General features: G+C 43.9%; 2 protein-coding genes across 2 annotated transcripts in view; one reads left to right on the top strand and one right to left on the bottom strand.

The window, feature by feature from the left end:
- The window catches only part of LOC307012830 (uncharacterized protein), a 271,685-nt gene that overhangs the window by 151,138 nt on the left and 108,047 nt on the right, over positions 1–12,500 (top strand). The gene's annotated exons all lie outside the window — the stretch shown is intronic.
- LOC307013494 (neural-cadherin) overlaps positions 1–12,500 on the bottom strand; it is a gene marked incomplete at both ends in the record, with an annotated part of 72,489 nt that overhangs the window by 37,532 nt on the left and 22,457 nt on the right. Inside the window, 5 exons of the mRNA XM_079640894.1 lie at positions 1,353–1,520; positions 3,435–3,607; positions 7,933–8,103; positions 8,763–8,931; positions 9,339–9,511. Coding sequence (XP_079497020.1) covers positions 1,353–1,520; positions 3,435–3,607; positions 7,933–8,103; positions 8,763–8,931; positions 9,339–9,511 — 854 coding nt within the window. The remainder of the gene's footprint in view (positions 1–1,352; positions 1,521–3,434; positions 3,608–7,932; positions 8,104–8,762; positions 8,932–9,338; positions 9,512–12,500) is intronic.

Below are 12,500 nucleotides of genomic sequence, written 5' to 3'. Positions count from 1 at the left end.
GGGTGCCCAATGGGGACTGGGGTGCCCAATGGGGACAGGGATGCCCAATACGTCGATCGCGATCGACGTATTGGGCACCCCTGGTCTAGTGAGTATTTGTGGCAGCAGGACAGTGTGTGTGGGATCTACGTGGCCGACAGGTGCAAACGCCCGAAACACTGTGTGCGTCACTCTTTAGTGTCCCCTGGTCTCCAGCTGTGTGTGTCACTCCTTGGTGTCCCCTGGTCTCCGTTGTGTTTTGAGCTTCTTGCAGCGTTTGGTTTCTGCAGCTTGTAGTAAACGCTGCATGTCTCCTCAAGTTGCTGGAGATGTTTCTTCATGTGGAACATTTGTGTTTTTATATCTGCATCCTTTCTGAAGCTGCAGCGAGTTTCTCCTGATGGGAGAGTTCTGGACCGCTGCAGCGCGTTGGCACCGGTCGGCCTCCGTAAAAAAGTTAAGAATCGATACAGAATCTCACAAGATAGAAATCTCCATTCCTACATCCGTCTACCTCCTTTTCTCCCCCATGTGACCCCCCCCCCCTCCCCCCATCACAATGCCTCTGTCGGGTTAAACACAGTAATTAAACGTCCGTGGTTTATTCTTTTTGCAGAGGTGATGAGAGTCCATTGTGATGCTCAGACAGCAGGTGTAATTATCTCTCAGCTGTCAATCATCTCAGACAGATGGTGCCCCACCACAAACCCACACACACACACACACACACACACACACACACACACACACACACACACACACACACACACACACACACACACACACACACACACACACACACACACACACACACACACACACACACACACACACACACACACACACACACACACACACACACACAAAAACAGTCTAACCTCCATGACATTGAGCAGCTGGTAAAAACTCCACCACCTTCTTTACCAGCGGCTCAGGAAAGTACAGGTATTTGTGTTCAACATGTAAGAAGTAGAAAGTACAGGTATTTGAGTTCAACATGTGAGAAGTAGAAAGTTCAGGTATTTGAGTTCAACATGTAAGAAGTAGAAAGTACAGGTATTTGTGTTCAACATGTAAGAAGTAGAAAGTACAGGTATTTGAGTTCAACATGTAAGAAGTAGAAAGTACAGGTATTTGTGTTCAACATGTAAGAAGTAGAAAGTACAGGTATTTGAGTTCAACATGTGAGAAGTAGAAAGTACAGGTATTAGTGTTCAAAATGTAAGAAGTCAAAGTAAAAAGTGGTCAGAAAAAGAAGTAGTGGAGTAAAGCACTGATACCTGAAAAATGTTCTTAAGTACAGTAACAAAGTATTTGAACTCCTCCACTCCCCCCCTCTGTGTAGCTGTGTGTGGAGCAGGTGTTCAGCTCACCTCCACCCTGGCGTCCCGCGCCCTGTTCTCTGGGACAGTGACCCAGTACTCGGGCTGCTCCCACAGCGGCGGCTGGTTGTGGACGTTGGTGATGATGACGGACAGATCCACGGAGCTGCTGCGCTGCCCCCCGTCCGACGCCACCACCTGCTGATTGATGCGGGACGTCTGGAACACAAACATTTAGACAACATGATTCCCTTTTCATCTCACGCTTAAAGCTCACATATCATGTAACATCTTCTTCTGCATGTCTCTTCTACATCAACATGTGTCCCCTCTTCTTCATGTCTCCTCTACATCAACATGTGTCCCCTCTTCTCCATGTCTCTTCTACATCAACATGTGTCCCCTCTTCTCCATGTCTCTTCTACATCAACATGTGTCCCCTCTTCCTCATGTCTCTTCTACATCAACATGTGTCCCCTCTTCTTCATGTCTCTCCTACATCAACATGTGTCCCCTCTTCTTCATATCTCTTCTACATCAACATGTGTCCCCTCTTCTCCATGTCTCTTCTACATCAACACATGTCCCCTCTTCTTCATGTCTCTTCTACATCAACATGTGTCCCCTCTTCTCCATGTCTCTTCTATATCAACATGTGTCCCCTCTTCTTCATATCTCTTCTACATCAACATGTGTCCCCTCTTCTCCATGTCTCTTCTACATCAACATGTGTCCCCTCTTCTCCATGTCTCTTCTACATCAACATGTGTCCCCTCTTCTCCATGTCTCTTCTACATCAACATGTGTCCCCTCTTCTTCATGTCTCTTCTACATCAATATGTGTCCCCTCTTCTTCATGTCTCTTCTACATCAACATGTGTCCCCTCTTCTTCATGTCTCTTCTACATCAACATGTGTCCCCTCTTCTTCATGTCTCTTCTACATCAACATGTGTCCCCTCTTCTCCATGTCTCTTCTACATCAACATGTGTCCCCTCTTCTCCATGTCTCTTCTACATCAACATGTGTCCCCTCTTCTCCATGTCTCTTCTACATCAACATGTGTCCCCTCTTCTTCATGTCTCTTCTACATCAACATGTGTCCCCTCTGTGGAAAGAGACTCTGAAAGTTTCAGGAACAAAGATTCTCTTTCTTTTTGATCCATTTCTATAAAAACCTGTCTGAAAATGAGCTGATCAGATTTTGATCACTTGATGATGTCATAACGATGTGTTGTCTTGTGTAACCATTAGCCAATCAGCAACCAAGGTAACCCCCCCCCCCCCCCCCCCCCCCCTTATCACCTGAAAATTGTGGGTAATGCTGCAATGATCTGTTTGTGGTTTCAGACAAACCAGCTTGATTGACTGGGATAAATAAAATAAATAATAGTTTTTGCAAACAAGCCTTTTATTTACATATGTTTAAAAAACGAGAACGACGGGATTTGATTGTTTAGTTTTGATTATTATTGTAAACACGAGCGGGAAAAAACTGAACAACACACACACACACACACACACACACACACACACACACACACACACACACACACACACACACACACACACACACACACACACACACACACACACACACACACACACACACACCCACACTTGTTCTCTCAGTGGATGCATATCAAAGTGTGTGCTGTTTCTGCATGTATATTTATGTTCAGAGATTTATACCGAGGGAGCGGCAGATACAGCCGTGAATATATTATTATATTATTATAAGTTGATTTATGTTTGGGTTTCTGTACTTCTAACTCTGAGAGGAAAACATCTGGGGTTTGAGACTTTGAGAATGTTGAGCTTTTCAGAAGTTTTAAATTTCTGCAGCTGGTTGGAGTTTACAAGATAATAATAATAATAATAATAATAATAATAATAATAATAATAATAATAATAATAATAATAATAATAATAATAATAATAATATAGCTCCCAACAGATAACCTACTCAGTAAATGTAAGAAAGTCTGCCTTTTTTTCCGTATTATTTCAGTGTTTGACTATTTTATTTGTATTTACTTGCACTATTGTATCTGTGTTGCTCTGTGGGAGGAGCCTGTGACCTCAGGGCTCCATTGACATATCTACACTGTAACACACTGGTGTGTGTCTGACCTGAGAGATGGGGTGGTTGACGTAGATCCAGCCGGTGCTGGGGTTGATGTGCAGGTACGCCGGCTTCTGATTGGTCAGGGAGTAGGTGATGGCCGCGTTGCTCCCCTGGTCGTCATCGTGCGCCGCCGCCCGCAGAAAACTAGTTCCTACTGGAGTGTCCTCCCGTAGGAAGTCTGAGAAGAGAGGCACAGCGTCACATGATGTAAACAGGAAGTCTGACAGGACAGGCCAAGCCCCCAGGAAGTGCGCCGGACTCTGAGGAAAAATATTCGTTGTGTCCAAACGCCGGTACTACAACCTCCGTATCAGTCCGTGACGTCAACCGGCCCAGAAATACTTTTCCCCATTGACTAACATTAGGAAAGAGACGTCTGTAATTCAGAGGGTACTTTTTTTGTTATTAAATAAACTACCCAGTATGAACTATTGTATTGCCCTTATTAGAATCATTAGGTCCTTAAAGTTGTAAAATGCACTACCGGGGGCGGGTTACGGGCTTAAGGGGCTTAAAGGGCGCATGCCCTGTGAGCGCACATACAGGTACTTCTGCTCTGGCAGCTAGGCATGATCGGTAATCTGTGACGTTTCGCTCTCTCAAAAGTTGGGCCATTTTGATCTCATGAGCCAATGAGCAGCTCTCATAGGAAAGAACGAGACCCCGCCTCCCACGCTGTATCCAGTTCCTATAGAGAGGCGAAGTCCCTCCCTTTCCGGTGGACCTCCATGGGACCTTATTTTGGAAAAATGTATTGAAGTCAATGGAGAGAGAAAGATTATCTTTTGATCCCGTTTGAATTGTGCCACGAATTACACATATGATGTTTGTCAAGTTAAAAGATAATTTTGCAAGTCAAGAAAATAAAAATGTGTCGTAAAACTGAAGTAACACTTATTTTTGTGTGAAACCGCTCAATGAACTACATCTCCCGTCCCGCACCACACACCAAGATGGCCGTCACGTTGGCACATTTCACTTCTTTCTTTCAGAACGAGGCGAAAAGTATTAAAAGAGGTGAAAATCACTCCAAGTCTGTGCACGTTGAGAGCTGTACATACACACAAGGGGAGTTAGTCGGTTCATTAGAGCCAGCATGCGGGACCGGCTTCACAAGGTGTCGGTGAGTAACACAAGTGTAATGTGTAATGTTAATGACATCACTTACGCGACTCTGGGATTTTCTAGTCTTTCTAGTTGTGTATTTTTCATAGTCTTATATTTCAACAGTTTTACGACAAACTGTGACTTTTCTGACATGGAAATGATTTTTTAAATTGACAAACATCATATGTGTAATTCGTGGCACAATTCAAACGGGATCGAAAGATACTCTTTCTCTCCCCATTGACTTCAATACATCATTTTTCCGAAATAAGGTCCCATGGGGCGGAAGTAGAAGGGCGGGAGTTCGCCTCTCTATGAAACATCCACGGGAGAGGCACAGCGTCACATGATGTAAACAGGAAGTGGCTGACAGGGTCTTTGGTTAGCAGCCGGAAATAAGGTCTGCTTATCCAATCCAACTTCATTTATAAACGTATATATATATCTCGCTGTTAGAAATGTGTTTTAGACATAAATCAGTTAATATGATTTATCTAATTTATGTATTCATTATTTTTACATTAGTAAATTACTACATTTTTGTGTGTCTTCTTTGCAGTATGTCCATAGTCAAAGAAATGCATGTTTACCGAAGTGTCAGCATTGACACAAAAGTAACGCGGTTATGAGTTTTGCCATAATTGCAAATAATAATACTTATACTATAAGTACTGTAGCTGCTCATGATGATAGCGCTATAACTGCTGCTAACGCTTCTGTTTTTAAAGTTTATATTTCTACACATTTGGTTGTTATGTGTGTTTGTGCCGCGCCTTATTAAAAGCAACATTTGGCACATGATCATCAGATGTGCGGCGGCTACAGCCAGACGCGAGCAGCATGGTGTGTGTGAGGGTGAGCAGATATTATAATAATGTGTGTGTGTGTGGAGTCAGCAGCGTGTCACCTCTTTCTGTCGTTCCGTCTCACTCTGCAGAAGGTGCATTTTTATATTTACTAACACACTCTGTATTCCTGCTGACTGCGAGGAGCGTCGGCGTCACACGGAAACAACGAGACTCTCTGCGCAACAAACACTCTGCAGTCCGTAACGAAGCCCTTTAGTGATGCTCTGAATACACACCGTGATAAACACACACACGTCTTTCTGCACAGGAAACACTTTGCAAGGCGTGTATTTATAAAACATTCCTTTATTTCAGTCCAAACAAGCACAAGAAAACGTTTTGGGCTAGTGAAAAAAAAAAAGGAACAATACCCTAATCTGATTTATTTTATCTAATTTATATTATTTAGTAATTATATATTTGTATATAAGGTCTGCTTATGATGAATGTAATAAATAGTACAACTAGAATAAATCAAATCAAAACTAATTATATATAATATTATAATAATGCATAATATAATTATTTATTTTCTATTTTGGCTAAGGATCATGGAAACAAGATTATCTAGATAAAAAAATGATTGTGTTTTAATTAAAACCCTAAATACTTATGATTAACACCAAATAGCTCCAACTAGCATCATATTATTGGATGTTAATTCAAGTCAAAATAAAACCATGTTGTATTTATTCCAATAATATATAATAACACCAGATGAAGCAACATGACACATTCAATATTTACACTGCTGTATGAAATACGCTCTGCTCTACGGTCTGAGCAATGTTTTTTAGGAAAGTTGCCAAAGTTATGATATTTGAGTCCTACGTTTCCCCAGTGAGGTGTTTTCTGTTCCGCAGCTTTACCGTATTTTGAATCAACATTAATATTATCCTTTATTTCTTTCTTTCTATGTAGCGCTATAAACAAAGAAGTCAATCAGAAAACTGTCAATCAAATCTGATTTAACACACACACACACACCCACCCACACACACACACACACACACACACACACACACACACACACACACACACACACACACACACACACACACACACACACACCCACCCACACACACACCCACACACACACAAGGTGGTAATTGAATGCATGTCCCAGAAACATTTCAATCTGCTGTTAAATAGTTAATGAGGCGCTGTGTGCGTCTCTCTAATCTGACGAGGAGAACTTCTGACACCACGCTTATCAAAACACACATTTGCACACATAGTAAACAAACAGAGCCCCAGGGGGCGGCGGAGAATATTTCATCAGGCTAAGAGCTTTCCAGGATTACCAGGAGGCAGATTGATAGAGGAGGACAAACACAAGGCTGCCACATTTCACCTGTTTCCTACAGACACACACGCACACACACACACACACACACACACACACACACACACACACACACACACACACACACACACAACGAAACTACAGCACGGTCACATGACTTCACGTCACCACCGCTAAGCTAAAGGTTGCTAATGTTGGGCTATAAAGGAACTACAGCACGGTCACATGACTTCACGTCACCACCGCTAAGCTAAAGGAGGCTAATGTTGGGCTATAAAGGAACTACAGCACGGTCACATGACTTCACGTCACCACCGCTAAGCTAAAGGAGGCTAATGTTGGGCTATAAAGAAACTACAGCACGGTCACATGACTTCACGTCACCACCGCTAAGCTAAAGGTGGCTAATGTTGGGCTATAAATGAAATACAGCACGGTCACATGACTTCACGTCACCACCGCTAAGCTAAAGGAAGCTAATGTTGGGCTATAAAGGAACAACAGCACGGTCACATGACTTCACGTCACCACCGCTAAGCTAAAGGAGGCTAATGTTGGGCTATAAAGAAACTACAGCACGGTCACATGACTTCACGTCACCACCGCTAAGCTAAAGGTGGCTAATGTTGGGCTATAAATGAAATACAGCACGGTCACATGACTTCACGTCACCACCGCTAAGCTAAAGGTGGTTAATGTTGGGCTATAAAGGAACAACAGCACGGTCACATGACTTCACGTCACCACCGCTAAGCTAAAGGTGGCTAATGTTGGGCTATAAATGAACTACAGCACGGTCACATGACTTCACGTCACCACCGCTAAGCTAAAGGAAGCTAATGTTGGGCTATAAAGGAACTGCAGCACGGTCACATGACTTCACGTCACCACCGCTAAGCTGAAGGTGGCTAATGTTGGGCTATAAAGGAACTACAGCACGGTCACATGACTTCACGTCACCACCGCTAAGCTAAAGGAAGCTAATGTTGGGCTATAAAGGAACTACAGCACGGTCACATGACTTCACGTCACCACCGCTAAGCTAAAGGAAGCTAATGTTGGGCTATAAAGGAACTACAGCACGGTCACATGACTTCACGTCACCACCGCTAAGCTAAAGGAAGCTAATGTTGGGCTATAAAGAAACTGCAGCACGGTCACATGACTTCACGTCACCACCGCTAAGCTGGTATCCAGCTCCTAAAGAAAACAGGAATCTCTCATGACTAAGCAGAAACTCACACTGGTAGCGGCTGTTTTCAAACTTGGGGTCGTTGTCGTTCTCGTCTCCGATGAGCACGGTGATCTGGCAGATCCCGATGAGCGGCTCCTCGGCCTGATCGGTGGCCGTCACCGACAGCATGTGCTCCCTCTGGAGCTCCCGGTCGAAGCTGGCCGTGGTGACGATCACACCTGAAGCACACCAGGTCACAATCACAAGGCCTTTATCAGTCCCACACGGGGGGACATTTACTTTGTTACAGCAGAAGTACAGAAAGAGACACAAATAAAGAAATATAAATATTATAGATAAATATAAGAAAGTTTATTACAATCTACAAAGTATCCATGTGGGTAGAAAAGTAGCAGCAGCAGCATTTACGAAATAAATGAAGTGTAGCATATGTAATGAAGTGTGGTAGAAGCTAGATAACAGGTCAGTTATACCGTATATTGCACAGAGTTACTTACAGATTCTGGTTCAAATTCCCAAACTAAGAAGGCAGCCAGTAATAATAATAATTTACATCAAACAAACATGTTAAACAGTGTTCATGAAGTCCTAATATTCAATCTAATATTTAATAATGCATTCCTTGCACAATTCATGTATATATAATATCCTGCTTATATTTTATTACAGTCAATTTTTAAATTCCACATGTATATTTTTTACTTTTTTAAAGCTATTTTATTTCTATTTGAGACATTTACATTTTGGATTGTTTATTTCTTTTAATTTCTCTAATGTACAATGCCTTGTCTTTTTACGCTGCTGCAACGCAAAGAAATCCCAAATTGTGATCAATAAGGTACTTCTTATCTTTTCTTTTCTTATCTGTGGAACTTACCGGTGTCAGGGTCGATGTCGAAGCCGGACGACACCCCGTCTCTGTTCATGATGCCGTACTTCACCTCTCCGTTGACCCCCATGTCGGCGTCGTGGGCCTGGACCCGCAGAACCAGAGTCCCCGGAGGCTGGTTCTCCAGAACCACCGCGTTCAGACTGTAGTTCGGACACTGAGGGAACAAATAACACAATCAGAGCAGAACCACAATAAACTGCAAGGACATGTTTTTAGCTGCTGGATACTAGCTTAGCGGTGGTGACGTGAAGTCATGTGACCGTGCTGTAGTTCCTTTATAGCCCAACATTAGCCTCCTTTAGCTTAGCGGTGGTGACGTGAAGTCATGTGACCGTACTGTAGTTCCTTTATAGCCCAACATTAGCTTTTTACTTCAGAAATCATAAAGTGTACATTTGTGGGGATTATCCCGCTGAACTAAACGTGTGACTATCATAAATGTTTATTTGACAAAATCCCATTGAACCAGGGAGATGCTGCCTTCAGGGTCCAACTACAGAAATATGACATCCCTGCTCCACCCAGTGAATATTAAAATAAAGCCTTTGGATCTGATCTCACCTCCTGGAACATCGGCTTGTTGTTGTTGATGTCGTTGATTCCTACGATGACCTGCGCCGAGCTGCTCAGAGGGAACGGCCCCCCCGACGCGTTGTCGTCCGTGGCCGTGATGTTGAGGACGTACTGCGGACCCCGGAGCCTTGGGGGGGGGCTCCTCCGCAGCTTAATGATGCCTGGACACACACACACACACACACACACACACACACACACACACACACACACACACACACACACACACACACACACACACACACACACACACACACACACACACACACACACACACACACACACACACACACACACACACACACACACACACACACACACAGGAGAGGTGTTTAATGACACATTGTTAAAGTAACCCTCATAACCATTTGGTGCTTTTAATATAATGTATTCCACTCTAAACTTTTTTTCCCAACCTTGCAGCTCGTTGTGCTTTCAACACGTTAACCACACCGGTGAATATAACAGTAGGTCTGTTTGTTGGTTTTACTTTCCTTTGAAATAACATTTGTTCGGTTTAAATTAATTTTGTGTTGACGGGCATTAGAGAGTTTCCTGCTGCCAGAGGACAGCCCAGAATATGTTTCAGCTAATATCAAATGAAGAGGAAAGAAAACACCTCAGAGCAGCGGGTTATAATGAATGTTGAAAACAAACAACCTGCAGAATAAAACACAACGTTTGTTCTCTAAAAAGTGCTTCACTTGGATTTTGAAATTATTTATGATAAAGAGACAAGTTGCTTTGATGCTTTTCCTTTAGAAAGTCTGAACTACACATTCAATACTCTTGTTGTGAAATTGTTAAAGAGTTCACCATTCAGTTTGTTTTTTGTACTTATTTTATCCAGTCCGCACAAATACATGTGGTGTGAATGTTTGTGCATGTAAATGGTCACACACACACACACACACACACACACACACACACACACACACACACACACACACACACACACACACACACACACACACACACACACACACACACACACACACACACACACACACACACACACACACACACACACACACACACACACACACACATCTTCACAGAGACTGTCGGCACAAATATCAGTGAACCTCGCATTATTCCCTCTCAGGACGAAAACAAATGTCACAATTTTTCCGCGCTAATCTCTTCCTCATTAGCATAACAGAGAAACACACACACACACACACACACACACACACACACACACACACACACACACACACACACACACACACACACACACACACACACACACACACACAGAGGCAGCTTCTGTAGCAACATGGGGAGAGACACAGCAAACACATCGACATGAAAACACTTCACAACGCTTTGAAGTGACAAAGAAGAACAGCGGAGCAAGCCAAAGGCCATCTGTGTGTGTGTGTGTGTGTGTGTGTGTGTGTGTGTGTGTGTGTGTGTGTGTGTGTGTGTGTGTGTGTGTGTGTGTGTGTGTGTGTGTGTGTGTGTGTGTGTGTGTGTGTGTGTGTGTGTGGCAGAGCAGTGGAGCAGTGCAAGCTGGGTGATAAGGTGAGATGGAGGCTTAGAGAGAAAGAGATGCCCATCCCACCACACACACACACACACACACACACACACACACACACACACACACACACACACACACACACACACACACACACACACACACACACACACACACACACACACACACACACACACACACATACACACACGAAGACACCATCTGACTTTAATTACATTTGTCTCGAGTGTTTCGTCAACTTAATGTGTTGCTTAAAATAATCCTTCTGCATACAGTAGCCTATGTGACACTGTGAGTGTTGCACGGCCAGATACGGCTCAGCTGACTCAGATAAGGAGATAGATGATACATTATGATGTGATATACCGCGGACTGTACTTAATGTTACTCTGATCCGGTTACTTATGTTGTGGCAGATATTTAAGTAAGCTTTCTTAACGCTAATGTTATAATAGTCAGATTGCTCTGAAGATGGGAGGCGATATTCTATTAATGTTCACGTTCACACAGTCGCTGATTTTTGCCGGCCGTCTTTCCTGCAACGGCAGCTTTTCTGTATTTCCTTTCTCCTGTAATATGACTTGATCGCTTTAAACTCCGCACACTGAGCTCTGATTGGCTAGCAGGCGGTGCTTTCACTGAGTTGAGCTCTTAGCCTGCAACCTAACCTGCTCCCGAGGAGGTTAGCCGCTCAGCATAAGTTACTCTATCAAATATACTTTATAAACATGAACAATGTTGATTGCAGGATTGTCTCCAAATTCAAACCCACAACGTTTGCTCTTTCATCTTTTACTTCTTTGTCTCAGTTGTTTTTACCCAGCCAGATGCAGTTGTGATGCATTAGTGATTTTACCGGTTTTTCATTTTGATTTGAGATGCCTAGAGTCGCTGTCATTCCAGAGCTTAAAGAGACTCGAGACAGACACCTGACATCTTGCAATAGGAGTGTTTCAATGATAAACTAACAGAGCGTCCTGTCATTAGGACATTCACGCCAGATTGTAGATAACACTTCACAATGGCACCGTTTTTCAAGTGTTGCAACACCAAGCAACGTTTTGTAGATCCAAATCCCTTCTTTTAATAAACTCAGGTTTTGGGCCGCTCTTTGCTCCTGTCGGCCACCGTACCTGTTTACCTGGCTGTGTACCCGGCAGTGTACCTGGCTGTGTACCCGGCTGTGTACCTGGCAGTGTACCCGGCAGTGTACCTGGCTGTGTACCTGGCAGTGTACCCGGCAGTGTACCCGGCTGTCTACCCGGCAGTGTACCTGGCTGTGTACCCGGCAGTGTACCCGGCTGTGTACCCGGCAGTGTACCCGGCTGTGTACCCGGCAGTGTACCCGGCTGTGTACCCGGCAGTGTACCCGGCAGTGTAACTGGCTGTGTAACTGGCTGTGTACCCGGCAGTGTACCTGGCAGTGTAACTGGCTGTGTAACTGGCTGTGTACCCGGCAGTGTAACTGGCTGTGTAACTGGCTGTGTACCTGGCTGTGTACCCGGCAGTGTAACTGGCTGTGTAACTGGCTGTGTACCTGACAGTGTACCTGGCTGTTTACCTGACAGTGTACCTGGCAGTGTACCCGGCAGTATACCTGGCAGTGTAACTGACAGTGTACCTGTGTACCTGGCAGTGTACCTGTG

Source organism: Notothenia rossii (assembly GCF_949606895.1).
Source record: "Notothenia rossii genome assembly, chromosome: 7".
Lineage (NCBI taxonomy): Eukaryota > Metazoa > Chordata > Actinopteri > Perciformes > Nototheniidae > Notothenia > Notothenia rossii.
The sequence above is the reverse complement of the archived record's forward strand: the minus strand, read 5'-3'. Positions and strand labels throughout refer to the sequence as shown.